This window comes from Daphnia pulex, chromosome 5 (genome assembly GCF_021134715.1).
Source record: "Daphnia pulex isolate KAP4 chromosome 5, ASM2113471v1".
NCBI lineage: Eukaryota > Metazoa > Arthropoda > Branchiopoda > Diplostraca > Daphniidae > Daphnia > Daphnia pulex.
The window spans coordinates 11,688,092-11,707,433 of record NC_060021.1 but is presented as its reverse complement, the minus strand read 5'-3'; the positions used below and the strand labels follow the sequence as shown (position 1 = coordinate 11,707,433).

Genomic DNA, 19,342 nt, shown 5'->3' with positions numbered 1-19,342 from the left:
GTGCATATTCCCTTTTTAGAGTCATGCAATTTGATTTGGTCGAGTCTTTTATTCAAACTGCTGGGGAGGTAACTGGAGGAATAAAAGAGGGTGTGATTTGAATGAAAGGCGATTAAACGTCAGATACTAAGAAGAACAATAGCCGTAATGGGAAAAAGTTTCAGCATAAAACTCATCAGGTGCCAATTGTGTTTCTCCCCATCGTTAAATGTTGAGAGCTGAGATTCCCTGCTCTTTTCTGTCCTTCATCTTTCTAGTTGAAACTTGTCCAAGCTCCGCATTAAGTTGCATCTCACATATTGAATCGTTTCTGTTCGTACGTGCATCGACAGTCCAACGAATCGGTGGAAACTAAAGTTTGAAAAGGTAACGGCTCTTTCTGCTGGCCCCCGTGGATCCAGAAATCTAATCCGGTGGCGATCCTATTGGATGGATCGGAATGCGATGCACGTCGGATGACAAAGACGCTTTGACATTTGCCAGTCTCTCCTCGTTTTTCTGAAATTGAGTCGAGATGAAATAGAGCGTCGACGGCCGTCAAGCACGCGAGGGTCAATAGACGACATTGCCCAGATTCTTTGAAGATCCGGTGACAGTTCGTGTGACGCAATTTTCTCGATATCTATTGAAATTTTAGATTTCCACTTTTTCTCTTCTTCTTTCTTTCTTTGTTGAATGTCCCTCCTTTTTGTAGATGCGCATGTGGAACGTGCTGCATTCAAACTATTTTCATATAATAGAGTCCTAGCGGAAGAAAAATTACAACGACAGTCTATTTTCGAATGGGATGAATGATGGCCCTCTCCAACGCCAATTAGTGAGAGACGAGAAAGTGTCGAGATCGTCTAAGAAGAAGAAAAAGGTTATCAATTAGCATTAGCAGTCGGACGAAACGGAAAGATCAAACCACTTTTGACTTTTGACGGAGGACAGTCATCACTGTTTACATTAACCCAGAAAGCTAGTTTTAAAAGGGGGGTGGGGGGACCGGATGAAGACGTTATAGCCAACTCGATGATGTTACTGTTTTATCTCTGTTGTGATATCTCTCGTTCAGGGTAACAGAGAAAAGAGAAAGCGAGTTGCGGCATAAACAGGAAGGGCATCCATCCTTCCATCGATGAGATTTTCATTCACTGTCATTGAGGCGAGGGTGAGGGAGAAGGGAGAAGAAAACAACCCCCTCAGCCCCGGAAATGTAAGTGCACGCAATTCGGGAGAAGAAATAATTGACTCGCGTAGTTCACCCGGAGAGTGTCTTCCATCCATTCGAAAAACAAATACTCTGACAAGAAACACAAAAAAGGCGCATCGATCTCTTTCTCTGCTGGCCAGCACTATGTACACCACCATCACCCAACTGCATAAATGAATAATAATTTCGGTCTCTCTCCTTCCGACTGATTCTTCCCCCCTACACACGGATAGCGAAAAGAGAGAGGGGGGTCTTGTCGTGTCCATTGCGTAGCTTCTTCTTGCGTCTATGGGTACAAGTGCAACATCTTTTATTCAAATGAAATACATCAGAATCAGAAGGGAAATGGAGGGGGGGGGGAGAAAAAGGGGAAAAAGTTGCCCGAAGTCTCGACAGGAAAAAGCGGCCAAACTGGTCGGGGTATGCACAGCGTTATGCTGTTAGTCTGATGTTGGGCCATCGCCCCAGTTGAACGACATCGTTCATCAATTTTCACCCGCCAAACTCGCCAACAGTTATTTTTTTCCCCCCTTTTTTTTAGCTGGAATTTCATTGGATCCAAAACTCCTCTGAAGTGGGGAAACAATAGGGCTGCTCTCCTGTGGTAGCCAGTCAATATGTAACTAGCCAGAAGTTTTTATCGCACAGCTGACACTTTGACTCAGGGTGGTTGGGATAGTAAAGCATTTATTTGGAAAGATCAACAATTAAAAACAGGGATGGTTTTTTATAATTGATTTCCTTGGCAACTCTCGCGTGTCATTTGATCATCATCGCAATAGAGCACACGGATGATGATGATGATGATAATCATTCATTTCTTCTTCTTGTTGTGGGTGAGGGGGAGTCCTTAATGAATAATGACCCCCACGTCGCGTATCTTTCCATCATCATCCGCGCCTCCAACCGAATCGATTCCCATTTCTTAGCCAACTCCTTCTCAGTCGCAGTAGCAAAATGATTATTTATTACATAAAGGCGTACATTATTACATCAATCAAAATGAAGATTATAAAATCGTCGTCTTATAACTTGGGAATCAAACGAAATTTTTGATTCAATCAAATTGAAAAATTCGTTTGGCTTCTTTTAACCGGAAAAGAGAAGCCCGGCAACTATTTCGTTTCCTCCATTTTTTCTCTTTCACTTCCTACCGCACGAATAAAATGAATTCAATCCCATTTAGAGATAATTTACTTGGCGTGTGCTGCGTTGATGTTTGAAACTTTTTTTTTTCCGGTTTGTTAAGAAAAGAATAAGGAAAAACATGTCGACGTCTGAAACAATTGGTCTGGCATTCGTCAGCAGCACTTGTTATATGGCACCCCCCAAACGTCTTTGTTGCTCCTGCTGTTGCTCCTCGATCCTGCCCAGCGCAGTAAAAAATTATCGTTTCTTTCTCCTTTTCTTTCTCGTGTCTTCGATGCGACTTTTTTATTGCAGAGCGACTCCGTTGACCGATAAGATTCTATGGCTCCTTAATAAAAAAGACTAGGTGAAGTCACAAGGAGGAAAGGCCTTCTCTCTCTATCTCCCCATTAGCTCAAGAAAAAATAATAAAATTTCAAAATTTCTCGTCTATTTGAACCAAACAAAAGAGGCTGCGCACAGTAGTTTTCTTGTAGATGACAGTTTCTTTTTCTCGGGGGGTTCCAGCAAATTAGAAGGGAAATTCCTTCAACATCTGGTCACCACTAGCACCAAGCCACGAGACAACAACATAAATATAAAATCAAGTTGAGGCCAAAGCGAATGAAGAATGAAGAGACAGGAAAAAGAAGAGGTACGCTCACGAGCAAACTTGGAGAGAGAAAAAAAAAGATGGGGGCCAGAGATCCTCGCCTGATCCCCGGTTCTAGTTACTCTAAGGGTTACTCTTTTCTTTCAGTGTGACAATTCTTCCTAGAGCACATTGCATAACAACACGAGAAAGGGAGGAAAGTGTACAAGGAAGATCTTATTCAAGAGTTGAAAGATGGCACAGCGCGCGTTGTGAGTACCGGAGTGTCTCTCGTGTGTCACTTTTTCTTTTCGGGTCAAACGACTTTACTTTTAAACATTTGGAGTGGCTGAACTGCTGGAACTTTCATCCAGTGGTGTGCCATCACTGAACTGCTACTGCTTCTTTTTTTTCCCTGTTCCAGACCATCAACTGCTATAGATGGATCGAATTCAAACAAATCATTTCCAGTCGAGTTGTCTTTGCGTTTAGCACTTGACTGACGAATAGAACCCCTTTTTTTATTTTGTACGTGTTCCATCTCTTCGGGAACAAACGAAATGCATTAAAGTGGATGTGATTCGCCCATTGAGTCATCGTTGTTTGAGTCTCTACCGGCAGTAAAAGGAACATTGAGATAATGTTCCAGTGAACCGCTGGAACTGACACAATTCAAGTGGAGTGGGGGAGCGATGTTATCCTGGGGCTCGCAATCGAACGTTGAGGAGTATATATACCGTTTCCGGCTAGAGACTTCCTATTTTGGCACTATGACTTCCATCAGAAACATATCCATCGATGGATATCTTTAATGAATTCAGAATGAGAGGAGGGAGCGAGGGACGGATGGCTATTGCGAGATTAGATAAAGTTGGACTGCTTCTTTTTTCTCCCGTCTGTTTTGCATTCAAAGATGTCGCGCCTTGTTGTTAGTCGGTCTACCACTGCACTGTGCACTGCACCCATCCGCCCGGATCAATTCCAACTTTTATAGTTTTGATTATCAGATGGTTCAGTTGTTCAGTTTCTATTTTTTATTGAAATGTAACATCAGTACAACAGGAGAAACCATGGCGTGCCAATTGTCTATTCAATCACGAACACGTTGTCTCGTGCTGGCCATCCACGATCCACCCGTCCAAATAAATAACTGACCGGAAACAGTCGGAATTGTGTGCATCTTTTTAATAGCCGTGATTCCGTTTCCTATTGGCCATTTATTAGAGTTCCATGCTGTTGCATTTACTACCTTGAATTCAACATCATTTTATCGTTATTCTCTTTATCTTTAATCAAGTCCATTTGTCGATTTCATTTTCAAATGGCCAATGGAGAATTTTCTTATCTGACTTGCTAATGACCCAGACAACTTGAAATCGTCTCCTTTGGTTGTTTTGTGCTGCCCTGTGCTACTTAACTGGTTGTTGTTGTTGTGAAGTTTTGGGGGCAATTATGCAAATTGGCGGAAGAATGCGGATGAACCTTATCCGTCTGGATGCGGACGTGGTGCTAATGACACAAGCGAGCCCACACGCAACCGATGCTCACTTTTAAAATTGCTCGGCACCCAAACTCCCATTCCCCTCTAATACTCGTCTGCTGCAATTTGGGTGTCCCTCGCGTTAATTTCCGCTAATGAACAAGTTTCAACTGCTTTTGAGACCGTCAAGTTCCATTGCGATTTCCTCTAGACAGCAGAAACCAACTTTGATTTTATTGTTTTCCCTCGAATGAATTCCGCCATCGTATTATACGATGGCCGTCATCATTTGTTAATGTTCATCACACATTTGCTGCCGCTCGCTTTTGCACATATTTTCGTCTAGATTGTACATTTTTTCTAAGTGCTCACGTCCTGGTAAATGGGACCCAGGCTCTATCGACCGGATGCCGGAAGTTCCTGCCTCATTAAACTATGGCAGTAGGAATAAATTCATAAATTTTCACAGACATGTACAACAAAAAAAAAATGGATGGGTGAAGAGGAGTCTAGTATAATTTTAAAAAAATAACAGTGTCCCTTTCAGACCCTTTGGTGACGATCAAATTTCGAACTGGCAATCGATTTGAATTTCAATAGAAGCCCCGAAAAACGTGTAGACGAATAATAAGTTGAGGGCCGATTTTGTCGGCATTTTTTGTACGACGAACGGCGGCCGGTCGGGTGGACGTTCAGTTCAAACGTGCCGAAGGGCGTTGTGACTCAATTTGATGATCCGATACAAGTAACAAGAGGAATAGAGGAGGATAATTGGGTTATAGAAAGACTTACCAGTGTGAGTTGTGTTAACTAAGTCGCGTGCATGGGTCTATAGTGTAAGGGAGGGGGGAGGCAGGCGAAAATGTTGGGGGAGTCAAATGAGAGAAAAGGGTAGGTTAGACTCTCTACAACAGCAGCAGCAGATTAATGTGGGTTTATTATTATCAATGTAATGGTGTAAAAGAATAAGAGAAACGTGGGAACAAAAATGATGGACCGACGCGCATTGCCGCTGCAATTTGTTTCCATCCGCAACAATCATTGGAAAGTTTTGATGGTTGGGAGACACTATACACAGCAGTAAGGGTTGATGCTCTGCGGGAGGTCATACGCTACAGCGAACAGAACGGGGTTTATCGTGCGGATGAATCAATCACTCGAATCCCAGTAGCACCGGATCGGCGACGCTTTACATTTTCCATCGCTCATCCGTTTAATGTGCGGCAATGGCTGCGGTGGAGAATAAGAGATAAAGATCTACTTCTCGGTGAAAGATTTGTGCGAGTCGCTTTATGTCGCCATGCGAAAATTTGACGTCGGTCGCTGATGCGGAGATGATGCGCTAAGCCCCCGGCCGAGATAAAAAGATGAGACCCCCCTCGTCTTATTGTATTTCCACTTGCGATTAACTTGTCTCATCTCTCGTCTTTGATTGATCACTCCATCCAACTCGTATAAAACAAAAGCCAGCAGCCAGTACTCTTTTGTTTATCGAAAGAAATGGTCCACGTTCTTTTGTCTTTTGCCAACGACGGAGTTGAATTACCCAAAAAAGGAAACCGCGACTCGATTTTCCCGCACTTCCTCTCTCGTCAATTTCACGACGCCGCCGTCATCCGTTTCTCTTCGTTTGAAGCTATTCAAAATTATGATCAATGTCCGGAGGGGCTGATCAAGACATTTAAAAAGAAAAGAGAAGGACGGACATCAAGTACCGCACATTTGCCTGTTCGTAGTCAATCCGTCCGTTCGTCCTGTTGCTGTGTGGCAGGGGCCGTGCAATCAGACGAGAATCTGTCATAGAGAAAAACTAAAAAAGGAAAAGATAAAATTTGGTCTTTTATATTAGTCAAAACAGTCCACGTAACGTTCCTCATTGTGGTGAATAAGATTCAACCCGTCAACCCAAGATACGAATCGTTTTCCATCCTTTTTTTCATTCTTCTCCCCTTCATTCCTGCCCAGCCAAATTCTGATTTAAAAAAAACCCAAAGTCCTTTTCCTTCTGTTCTACTAAACAGCACCGCGATATCCATCCGACGTCACAAGTCCTTTCCCCCCTACATCTACGCTGCTGCTGTATCATCTTGTGGTCGTGTCTATTGACTCGAGATTTTAATAAAGTTGCTGGTTCTCGTCTGCTGCAACGCCAGCCACACACACACATGACAGCTGAGAGAAAAAGGGATTGAAAAGGATTGTGAAAAGACTGGAAATCGTCCACTTGATTCCCTTATCATCTTCTTATCTATATAAGTCGACGGTCTTATTATATGCGCACGAGAATAGAACATAACCGGCCGGCAGGATTTTCAAGTGCAACTTATTGTCTTGTCTGTATATTCTCTATACAATTCCATCACGCGGGTCGGGGTGTGTCTGCCTACAAAGAAGGGCCGGCATCAAAGAAGAGACCAGTGCGATATCCATCGTGTACAATGGGTGAGACTATCTGATGGTAAAAGCCTCTTGAGTAGTCAACGATCCCGGCCGGCACTCGTTGAGTAGTTCAATGTGAACAGTGAGAGCATTGCCGAGTCTATATGACAACGGGCGAGAGCCATCAGCAGAAAAGGGAGAAACGAGTTGAGATAAATAGAAGTGAGGGATTCTGCTGCTGTTCAAACAAACGACGGTTTTAGCCTTGCCCTTTTGCAAGGATAAGATCAGGATCGAATCGGCTGATGCTGAGAACTCGACCAGCTGCCATGTTCTCTTAGTTCGTGCCCGCTGATCGACTTCATTCTTCTAATAAAATATCCCAGCCCACCTTCAAAAAAATAAAGGGGAACCACAACAAGAAACGGTAAAGGCCATTACGAATGCAAATGGGTCGACGCTCTGCTGCCTCGTCGATTGTGCTGGGCACGGCCATTTACTTGCAAATTGGCCGAGATTTTTCGTTTCCTTTGGAAGAAATAGGGCCCATCGTTCAACAGATGCAACATGACAGGCTCACGCATATCTGTGCATAGAAGACAATGTTGTTGTTGTTGTTGTTGTTGTCTAATGGAGTCGGTGTGTGTATACCGTTCGGAGTTTGTAGCGAGCAGGAGCGCAGCAGGTGTTCGAAACGACCGGGATAGGTGGCACCTAAGATCGACCCAGCCCCATCTTCTCTTATTCAGTTCACTTGCGTTTCCTGGCCGCGTGAAAGGAGAAAGTCGATTTATTTACGATATTGTCTCTGATTCTTGTTTTCTTCTTTCCTTTGAATAATATCAAAACGAACGGCCCATGACGTCGTGCGTAATTCTTCCCTCCATACAATTCCCTATTCTCTATCTCTTATTTTTCTCGTTTTCAATTAGTCCATTAAAAGCAACAACAACAAAACATTGCCGTCAGATGAACTTTTGTGCTGTTACATATTACTGAGGCTACCTTCTTTGTTTCGTTTTTCTGATCCAATCTAAAAGGTTCACGAAACATAAATCAAAACTGACTGGAGACTGCTGCCGTTGTTAATTGTTGGGCCTGTCGGGAGGAGAAGAGGCGGAGGTGATGTAAGTGGGTAATTTTCGTCTTCGAGTTTCTTCTTGGTTATAATTCACGTGAACGGGGGGAAATAGTTGGGAGAAAACCTGGAGACGTTGGTCTTATTGTGTTGGGTCGTAGTGTCTCATAAATCAATGACGATCGTTACCGATCATCACTGCAACTATTTATAGACCTTTCCTATTGAGCTTGGAGTCATTGGTTAGCCGATAAGAAAGATGGCATTGTGTTTGATTCTTTTATTACATTGAGCTGCCGTAATAAATAATTGGGAGAAATCGAGCATCGCTTTGTTATCGGCCGTTCGATCGAAAACTGATCGATCCGTCATAATCGCAATCAAAAGTGACACGTTTGGACGTGGTGATGATTGGTCTGTTGTCGTCCAAACCTGTTGAATTGTTGATTATACGCCAACCACGGCAACTACTGGATTTCTTCACCGTGTAATCGCCAAATCGCTTAAAGTTTTAAGCCACTGGCCATGGGAAAGAAAAAGATCAGCAAAGTTTTGGACAAGACATAAAATGATTTACATTGGTATGTGTAACAGACGTTAACTTTTTTCTTCTTCTTTTTGTTGGTGTAAAAAAGAGGGTTCTTTTATTTGGCTCCGCCTCTTTCAGCTCAATTTCTACCACCCGCCGCTAGAGGCGCTGCTCTGAGAAAATAAAGATGAGAGGGAGGGAGAGAAAAGAAAGGCGCCATGATTTGACGCGTTTGGCTCAGTTGTCCCCTGACTCGCGTTCTCGTTAGACGTGCGTTTCTTCACTGCTCGTTGTGGTTTGTGTACTCGACGGATAAACTCTCGACTCCCGAAAGTTGCACGTGTTTCTCATTACTTTGTTTCATCAAATAGTTTTTTTTTCTGAACTTTGACTTCGATTCAGCAATTGATTTCAATTTTGGGTGGTTTTAGTTTAACTTGTGTTTTTGGTTCAGTGAAACCGGCTTTTGACTCCCACGGATTATTATTCAATTGGCGCCCAAAAGTGGATTTACACGTCGTCTCGTGATTGAAACCTTTTTTTCATTTGGTGGCCACAGGTCAGTGTCGTTTTTCTTTTTGGGCGTTTTTCGTTTGTTTTTTGGTCATCTTGTGGTATTATTCTGGTTCCCCTGTTTTTCTTTCTTTCCATTTTCTCTATTTGGTTAATGGGAAATTTATTCAGTTTTTCTGGGAGGGAATGAATCAAAATGGGAAAATTATTTCAATCCCCAACTTGAAAACTAAAATGAAAAAACCGTTCCAATCCACAGCAGCAGCAGCAGGTGTGGGAGTTGCTTTTGACATGCACATTTGTAACATGCACTTGCGTCTGTGTCAGTTTCGTAAGCACCTCAGCCCCCCTCAAACTTTTTCCCGGTTGCGTTTGTTAAAATATTCGAATTGGCACAGACATTGTTTGACATGTTACGTAAAAACAATAGGCCAAGTGGTAGTCTTTTCATTTTCGACGTCGTTATTATTTACCATCTCGACATTGTCCCACGGCACGAAACCACCACCAACAACATTTTCTAAAAACAAATATTTCCCCCTTTCATTTTACGTGAAATTGCATTTGAAAACGATCGCAGTCGACCGCCAATTAATCGGCGCCCAAAGAAAAAATGTCGCCGTCTTGTCTCATCATTTTTCGGGTAGTCTAATAAAAAAGGAGCAGCTCATGCAGGTCTCACATGTTTCCCGAGTGTATCTCTTCCTTCCTGTTTTGGCGTGTCGTCTTTTTGAAGTGCAACTGACGACAACCCACCGGTTCTTTCATCCTCACTCCCCCCACTATACCATTGGCTCCTAACTTCCCTTTTACCCCCGCGCCGTCGCGACTGACTATTTCAGTGTCTCATCTTTTAGGAGGGGCATCACCTTTCACTTAAAGGCATGTACAAGAAAACATTGTTGACCCCAAAACTAATAAAAACGAGAAGAAGGAAAGGCAATTCTCGGAGTACAGTCAGTAGTAAGTGAAGTAGTAGTAGTGGGGAGGACAAGAAAAAAGGCCAGAGACTAAATAGTTGGGAAAAGGAGGACGTCATCAGCTCTTCAAACAGTAGAGTCCCAATGGGAAATAGAGAGAGGTCCACAATTATACTTGTCTATGAGTTTTCTTTATAAGAGAATTGGGTGGTGGGGGCTGATGTTGAGGAGGTCCCTCTAGTATATGAAGAAGATGGAAGATTTCAACGCTCGAACACGGTAGTATTATATCCCTCGGGTTCCATCTGACATCCAGGAAAATCCTCTCCCTGTTGAAAAGAAGAAATCTCAGCTTTTAGTTTTACCTCCTCCGAAAAGATGCCTATCAAGTTCTCCCCCTATCAGCTCTCTCGACCTCCATAGATCTAACATGTTTGGGGAATCTTTTTTTCCCTCTTTTCTTTCTTTGGGTTTGTTGTTGTTGTTATCCTTTGTGAAGAGGCTCCACAAGGCGTCATCACCAATTTCTTTTATTCACTTTTTTACGGTCTGATCGATTCGCTCGTTGAATCATCGACCTAATTGGGCAACGAATTCCTTCCTTTTTAACCCAATAGGCTCCCAAATATATCGTTAACGATGTTATTTATTGTCCACCTGGTCTCCTACAAAAAATACCGAGTAAAAAAAAGGGGCCATGTGAAAACTGGCAAACCCTCGCGAAGGAGAAACCTTATTTTTTTGAATGACCGAATAGAGAACAAACAAAAATGTTTACATCACTGTCCCCTTCTACCCAGTGTATACAATTGGGGAACTTGATCTTTTTCCTGTTTTTTCTTTTTCACTTGATCTAAAGTGTCGAGTTACTTGACGCCAGCCAAACTACAACTCTTCCTCGTTCGTTTGTTTGAAAAACTTCTTTGAAAGGCTTCGCCAATGGAACTCGTTCAAAGGGTTAGTGCATCACGACACCAAAAAGGTGAACCGATTTGGGGTGCCCTGTAATTAGTTAATCAACGTCTAACAGCTGGAACAGTAGAAGAATGGTAATCTCTTCTTGTTGTTTGTTTGAGAGCGACGTCGTCTGCAATGTTTTGGATTGAAATTGGTCCACTCGTTTCCTTTTTTCATCTTCTTTAAGTTGTAGCATTGAAAATTTTAAATGTGGAACTTTTTAAAAAGCTGTTCGCATGACTCGTCCATTTTCCCCATTTTAAACCAAAGACTCTAGGGGCTACCAAAAGATAGTAATTAGGACGTGAGTTCTTTTTCTCCCCCTATACCTGAGCTACCAGTCGTCTGATTGGTCGTCGACTGTTTTTGTGTGTGTTCGCCTTCCTTTCTTTTGCCTTTTTGACCATTTTCGGGACCGGCTGCTGCTGCTGGAGATGCCAGTCGAGCGCCGCTTGTTTGACTGTTGGCTGCCAAATTACAAGGCATCAAAACAGTTCGGCGCTCTTATTTCTTCTTCTCTTCTCGGGTGGAATAGGCGGAGAAGTTGAGGGAGGTTGTTAGAAAGAGCCCAGGAAAAAAAAAAGGTTCATCTATATAATCAGCACCAGCCCCCCTTTTTGGTTTTCCTTATATGCTCCATCTTTTTCTACTTGATACCTTTGCAGTCGACAAGACTCGACACTCTAAAGTTTTTCTTTAGTTTTTAACTTCTGCAGACATTCCCGCCCACCTTTGACTTTGGCTCCTCTCCCTGGTGATTGTTGGTTGCGTCATTTTTATGTATTCAGCAGATTCTTGTACATTTGGTCAAAATGAGAAAAAGTCGGAAGAGCCTGTAAATTTGAGGCTGAAAAAAGGCAGTTTCTTCTCGTTTTACTCGGGAAAATGTTTCAATGATGACGGGATAAAATACATGAGCATTTTTGTCGAGCTGATTTCATTAAAAGACAAGAATGGGAAGAAGAAGTTGAGAAGGAAAAAACCAACTCGTAGTCGAATGGGGGGAAGAATAGAATCAATTTGGGTTGGATAATTTTGTGGGACACACACACACAAAGCAAGAGAAGAGCCAAGAAATGGGTTTTTGAAAAAGAAAACGTGAGCGTTCAACGCAGCGGGCGGTTCTTCTCCGCGTTTCGACCGACGACGACCGCCACGGGAAGAAGTTGCGGTCTTCCTCTCCCTTTTTTTACATGTTGTTGTTGTTGTTGTTGTATTTTACCCTCTAGCTGATTTTGTACAGCCTATATACGAACGAGGAGTGCTGTGTAATCAGACAATTTATTTATTTATACTTTTGTGTGTGTGCGGGTCTTCCATAAAGTTGATAAGGACCAGGCACTCGGCTCCTGTGTGTGTGTGTGTTTATAAACGACTGACGTCCTGCTGTTGATCATCGTAAAATAAAATAAAAAAGAGAAAAGAAACAACAGGAAAAGAGAAAATGGTAAAATGAACCTCCTCGTCGTAACGCCCTCCCCTACAAAAATAACTCGGCATTTTATTATGAGGCGCTTTATAATAATGCACTGTGGATAGAGGGGGATTTCGGTTGACTGGACTAGCTGTGGTGGGTGGACTCTGAGCCGAGTAGACACACGTCGTTTTCAATGTCAAAATATTTTAAAGAAATTGAAGACGAAGAAAACCAAGTTGAAGGAAACGAATCGTGTGGTCTGCCACTACCTTTTTTTCCTTTTTCTTTTCTGTCGACAAAAGAAATTGAAAAATCTTTTTCCTAACTAACTCGATTTTATACTAACCGACACCGATGCCGTCGTCCGTCTTAATGAAGCACGCTTTTCGTTAGTGTGTGTTTGTCGATTTGCGGTTGCTGGTAAACGCGTTCGTGAACGCCTTTTCAACAGTTGAATTATATTACGCAAGACCCTGCCATTCTTTGTGCTGCACTTTTTTATTTTCATTTGCTGAATGGAAGATTTAATTTTAATTTTGTTTCCATTTCCAATTTCAGGTCGATTATGTTCTTGTAGTGGCTGGATCCGCTGCAGTCGCCGAATCATCCCGAGATGCATCGCTCACGTCTGCTCCACCTGCTGCTTCCTCTCCTCTTTGCTGTGGCCATGGCAACCGACGATGGTATTTATTGGTTCATCTTCTCTCCCGTTTTAATGAAACAAAATGGCAACAGGTCGGCCAAATTGAAAAAAAAATTGCCATTCTGTCGAGATATTGGCCCTTCTTGGTTAGGTTAAGTGAAATGATTAAGTTTTTATTTTGGGCGTGAAAGGGAAGCATTGAACGGTGAAACAAAGGCCCAGTTACGGTAAACTGTAGGTGGATAAGGTCTAAGAAAAGTAGCTGATGTTGTTGGAGATTATAGTAGCGTCGCTCAGTGCGATTGCTCGGTGGTCCGTTCAGTCAACCCGCCCCCCTGTAGGAGCTGGATGGAATGGGGGGGAAGAATACGTGGGAATAGCTCGTTAGGTCTAGTTAGTACTCTCATCGGTATTTTCATTCTTAACAGTATCTCCAATATTCTCCTGTTTATTTACGTCGTGTGGCTAAGAAAGAGGCGAAAGGATAAAAAAGTCCAGGAGGGAAGAAGAAACAACCAGAAAAAAAGGAAAAATGAGACTCCCCACCTGGACACTTTCTCTGTTCCTTTGCCATATGTCTAGTCGGTTGGTTTTCAACTCACAAATTTCAGCGAGGGTTTTAGAATTTGATTGCTGCCGGGATGATTGGGAATAGCGGTGCCTAATTGAAATCAAGTTGTCTCTGCACCGTCTACTGGTATAATTAGCTGCTTTTTGTGACCTCCCAACTAATGAACGTTTTCTCTCATTTACAAATAAATGAAAAGGTGGATCCTTATTGGAGGATCCTCTTGCCACTGGTCGTCCGGGATCGGACTCGAGAGCCCCGCTCTTCCTGGAAGAACCCGAGGACGCGTACGTGGTCAAGAGCAAAGTGGGAACGCTGTCGTGCCGTGCCGCTCACGCACTCCAACTCTATTTCGTCTGCAACGGCGAGGCGGTGAGGACCAAGCACCACTCGGCTCACGAGTTTGTCGATCCCATGACGGGCATCCGCCAGCTGGAAGTCAAGGTGGACGTTAGCCGCAACGACGTCGAGGAATACTTTGGACTGGACGGATACGGTTGCGAGTGTATCGCTTGGTCTTCCTTCGGGCAAGTCAAGTCCCGCCGAGCCAAAGTCATCGTCGCATGTGAGTCACCACTACCACCTTTTTGTTTTTCTTCCGTCGCTTCTCTTTTTCTCCCGTTTCGTTATTTCCCGCCAATGTTTTTATGGCATCTACTGGTGATGAATGGCGTTAGTTGAGTCAACTCAAATTGTATTGCATTTGAGATAATGTCGGTGTGGGGGGCTATTTGACGCATTGCCGCGTTCAACGCGATCCGATGCGGTTGTCTAGGCAACACGAGTGGAAAAAATTGAAGAAGAAAAGGGAAACTGGGAAAGGGAACAAGTTCTGTCCCCTTGGCGACATCCATCCAGCCGCGATGGCATCAGCCATGTCTCTCTCGGTTCTCTTGCGTGCAGTGAATCCTCCTTGACGTTCAATATCCATCCGACTCCCACAAAGAGTTATGGCGAGAATGTACCAATGGGGGGAATAGGAGGACGAAGAAGAAAGTTCGGGAGCGATGCTGGGTCTCGTTGTTGAATTGTTTCTGATTTATGTCCCGCATCCCGGCAACGACGACGAGACCCAGTCTGAGCGATGATGACGAATGTCGTCGTTATACGTCTGTAATTCGATTCAATTGTTCCCGTTTGTCTTTTGTGGGTGGGGGAGTTTTACTTTGCGAGTTTGTCGAATTCTTTGACGGTTGAAAGCATTTGGTCGTCTTTGATCCGTTCTCCGATTTCGACACAATGGATTGGTGCAGGCCACTGATATCATGGCATTAGCCATTCAAGCGAGAGTTAAGGCTTTACGAACCAGCGGCTCGAACCCCGAAATGTTGTCTCGTCCTCCTTCTCGGTTTTCCCTCCCAAAGTTCTGACCAAAGAAAAGAAAATGAAGCGGAAGAAAAAACCGTTGTGTGAAATTTTAGACGGAAGAAATGATGATCGCGCTGTTGGATTAAGCCATATAAGCTCGGCCGTCTTTTTCTCCCATCGTTTAATCGGAAGCTATACGTCCCCTTGAGTCTCCAGTTGAGAGTTGCAATGAACTCTGTTGTTGTTGTTGTTTTTTGTTGTTGTCCGGCTCTGCTGAAATGAGACTCTTAAATCGTTGTGTCGATCGATGGGGTGTTGCAACAACAGCAGCAATAGCTACTCCTTTTGTATACGTCGTAAATCCAAATGTAAATCTCAACCACACGCGAGCCACGGTCGTTTCGTCTCTCGTTTAATTTGGGCGTCAACGACACGAAACGCTTTGAATTTTTGTTGTTTTTCTCCCGGACCAACATCAGTAGAAATGTCTTGGCATTCTTCGACGACGAATTTCAATCAGGTTGCCTCACCTTTGATTCAATCAACCTGATGAATCTCATGATAAACGTTTGGTTTTCTTTTGGGTTTCTGCATTTTAATTTTCTGATTGAATTAAGATTAGAATGGAATTTGACCGCGGTTATTTGCGATGGGGAGAAATTGATGATGTCACTAACCGTGTGATTGCATTACAGTCAAAGAATTGGGCACGACGGGGCTTCGGTGATAATGATCTGTTCAAAAAGAGGCAGGTGGATATTTCGGTACCGGTGTTTCCATGACGACGCCTTGTCAAATTGTTGCATTTGAATAGGACTTGGTGACTCATGGCGTTTACAAGACAAACAACAAGTTGCTACTGCCTTTTGCCTGATATCTTTTGAAATTCTTGCCATAATCCCAACATGGATTTTTGAAATGGCAGTCGTAAACTGTTGACGTTTGAAATTCAAATCTTCTTTAGATAATGTAATGGACTATTTACGACGCTACGGATTCCTAAATTCAGAAAAATGTGTGCCATTTCGACTTTATTTGTTGAGTTTATTTCTTCATCCTGGAAATGTTGATTCTCTTATCGTCTTTTTCCGTTCTACATTCGTTTCGTCGCGTTCGGTCACGCGCCCAACATTTTCTTTTTTGGGGGGAAGAAGCCGAAGAAAAGGGGAGGTTTCCGAGGGCGTCTGCTATCGACTGGTGAAGTTGACAGATAGTTTAAATGGGCGCGACAGCTGAGTCGGACGCCGGGCATTTCTATACACGCAAAGGACTGGATTTTCTTGGCAATTTTACTTTCGGTTACAAGTTTGATAGTCTCTAAATAAAAAATGGCCCCGGCGATTCGTTCAAGGAAAGTTGTTTGTCGACTCTGAAAATCAGACTCGCGCAATTCTTATTCGACGTTGAAAAGGGAAAATTCCATTTTTCACGCAGCTGTTTCAGCGCAGACGGTGGTGGGGGTGGTTCACGCACCTTTGTTTTGAAACAGGTACCGGCTACACACGGCACTGGTTTCTACAGCGACGCAAGGCCGCCCCTTGATGAATATTAATTATAGAGACAGGGGAGAGAAATCCTATAGAGACACGGTTGGGGGGGTTCAAAAAGAACCAAGGAAACGGCGTGTCAATTTTTCTTCTTTTGAGATTTTTACATTTTGCCGTCGCTCATTTCCTTTTGGAGATGTGACGTCCGATTCTTTTGTTTTTCTTCGACAACTATTTCACCGTGACCAACAATTCTTTTATTTATTCGTGCTCGATCGACCAGTCTCTTGATCGACAGAAGACACTCGGCCTGACAATAAATCGACCCCACCCTGTATTTTTCCCCCTGGTATGGTAGTTCCTCTTGGCGACCGTTTTGATTAATCCAATTCTGGTCTCGCGAGTATCAATCTCATGGAATCGTCTTCGGTTGCCTTTCCTTGATTGAATCGCTCGTCATCGAATGGAGCTCATCATCAAGGTTTTTTTTTTTTATTGTGCGTCTGACACACACAACACATTTCGATCCGATTATTAGTTAGTTGCTCCTTTTATTAATTTCCAGACAAGAATATTGAGATATTTCAAACGGAATGGAGAGAGGCAACTTTGGGGGGATTATTTTTTTTTTAAACTCTTCCCTCCTTTTCTTATATTTAAAATCCCCTGGAACCGTGTCGTCGACCATTTCTCTTGGCTTGTCTCTCGACTCTTTTTCCCAGTTGTGCCTCTTCTTCTCTTCAAGGAATGGACGAGTAGAAAGAAACTTATCCACAATATCCGGAGTGTACTACGTGTCAAAGAGTCCCATCCATCAAGTTGTTCTTGTAGACCGAAAACAATTCGGGTTTCAGAGGGGGAGGGGGGGCGCTCGAATGGGTGAAAAAGGAAGCCGAGAACAAATCCGTGTCGTGCTAATTTGTGTCTGGTCGGGATTTGTATTTAGTCTCGGACGGTGTATGTACATCTGTTTCCTCTTTGATCCAACGCTTTGGCGTTTGCCTGTGTCGCTTCCCTTTTCCTGGACGTCGGCGTTTGTTGTAGTTTAATAATAGTGCGACTGGCAAAGGTGTGTGTGTGTGTGTTTGTGATGGCTCAGCCCACATTGCCTTTTTCTTATTTCGCCACTCAAGTGGCGTTATATGGCGACGTTTCAACAGCGCACGAAAGAAAAGAGAAAAATCAGTTTTATGACACATTGAAAGACATGAAGAAAATTGAATTGGTGGTGCCAGTCCAAAAAGAAAAGAGAGAAAGTCCTTCGTTCCCACACTCGTTGCGTATTATTTTCCCTCTGGTGGTGTCTGCGCGTCTATCACCGTCCGTTATATATGCTGCCCGGTATACTCTGATGTTCATGTTGTTTGGTTGTTTTGGCTGTTGTTTTTCCTTTGCCTCTGGTCTCCAATGATGATGATGGTGGCGGTTGTAGGTAGCGATCCTATGTGTGTGTGTGTGATGACTAGGCGCCGTCAAGTCTGTCTCTGTATTACAGTGCATTATTATCCGGCAGCGATTTCGGCTCTCGTCAAGTCATATATTGCTGCCGGCCCTGTTCTCTTCCTCTGCAACAACAACAAAAAACAGGCCAGACTCGTAATATTTTGGTAGTATTTTTGGCTTTATATTTTTGTGTGGTGATGGCAGAGCTATTGGACCTCTGGTTACTGCACTGCACTGCCATCTCCACTACATAAAACGGGTCAATAAAAAAGGCGAGGAAACAAAAGGAGAAAAATATGAATAGAAGAAAAGTTGTTGTTGCGTCATTCTTCATACAGCCGCAACTTTTTGTGCGTCAGGTAGTGGCCATCAAAACTGTTGCCAAGAAAAGTGTCGACCGACCGACCAACAACAGCGTCCAATCAATTTCGCCTTTTTATTGGTTCATAACCGCTCAACTCGGCTCTAGACCGTCTGAACTTTTGCCCATCTCGCACCTCATTGGTTCCTGGCCTCTTTTACTTTTTTGTAGATGAGAAAATGGTTCGGCCAACTCTTTTGAATTTTCATTTGATTTTTTCATGGGCAGTGATGAAGTTTAAATCCACCGTCGCGTACCGTACTTTTCCCGAAAAAGTAATGGGTTCTGCAATTCCTAACCAAAGCAAAAGTGAACAAGCGTGGAACGTGCGTGCTCTTTTTCCCTTTTTTCATGGGAAGGACGTCGGCTGGTTGGCACCAAAAGAGAAAATCAAAAAGTTGAGAAATGTATAACATAACATGGCAACTAGGACAACGCCATCAAAGTGTTTCTGGCTCTTTTGTCCTCCATCACTTCTTAACGGATACGTTTCAAACATTCCAGGCGACTGTACCTACATACTTTGTCTTATTACGATCTTGTTTGGGTTTGTGGTTTCTCGGACCAAAAACGAGAAAAGAGAAATGACTAATAATGTCTAGGCCGTCCATCCCGTAATGTTGAATAATTCCCCATGATTTCGGATTGAGGGTGAGACTTGGGGTAGGAGGGAAAGTCAAGGAAATGAAGGCCAACCTCTAAATATAACCGCCGTCGTTAGAGACGATTGCCAATGCAAATGAACCGAGTACCGGCGAATGGTAATTTACTTCAGGAAAGTAACAGACGGCCGCCAGCAGCAGCAGATGACGAGTAGTTGGTATTGTACAGTCAATCCTGTTGGTCCCTCAGCAGAGACTTTTCGGGCTGATGTATAATCATAGGACGGATGTCTCACGCCCATTCCTTGCTTTTGCTTTTCTTTGGTGTTTTCCTTTCGAAGGGTATTATACAACTCGACTCGTAATGTGAAAATACAGTCAATAAATACAGTCCCAACAGAGGGACGAACTGCTGGGGCTGAATAACGCGCCACTGTCGGGATTTTCTCCGGGTTTTTGTGTCGACTCTGTAGAGAAATCCATAAAATAGCCTCGGCTTTTCCCCCCGTCGACACCAGCAGATTCATTTTACTCAAAGAAGAAAAGAAAAATAAGAAGAGGAGGTTTTAAGAGACGCCGAAGAAATGCGATCGATGGTAGGCCTTTTTTGGGGCTTATTTCGAAATCAGAATAAAGTGCGGCTCACGCGTGCCACACACTCGAATGTCTTTTGGAAGAAAAGCGAAAAGAGATTGTGGGTTGGGTGGGTCCGGGAAATCGATTCTCTGTGCTCACGGTGCCG

At 43.4% G+C, this 19,342-nt stretch overlaps 1 protein-coding gene across 4 annotated transcripts in view; it reads left to right on the top strand.

Moving 5' to 3' along the window:
* The window catches only part of LOC124193367 (netrin receptor UNC5C-like), a 49,338-nt gene that overhangs the window by 14,110 nt on the left and 15,886 nt on the right, over window positions 1-19,342 (top strand). For 2 of the 4 annotated variants that reach the window (XM_046587142.1, XM_046587141.1), the window contains exons 3-4: window positions 12,747-12,871; window positions 13,599-13,964. In XM_046587142.1, coding sequence (XP_046443098.1) covers window positions 12,802-12,871; window positions 13,599-13,964 — 436 coding nt within the window. In that variant the 5' untranslated portion in view covers window positions 12,747-12,801. Of the gene's footprint in view, window positions 1-8,592; window positions 8,941-12,746; window positions 12,872-13,598; window positions 13,965-19,342 lie in introns of those variants that run through there. The other 2 variants (XM_046587143.1, XM_046587140.1) reach the window with 2 other exon arrangements.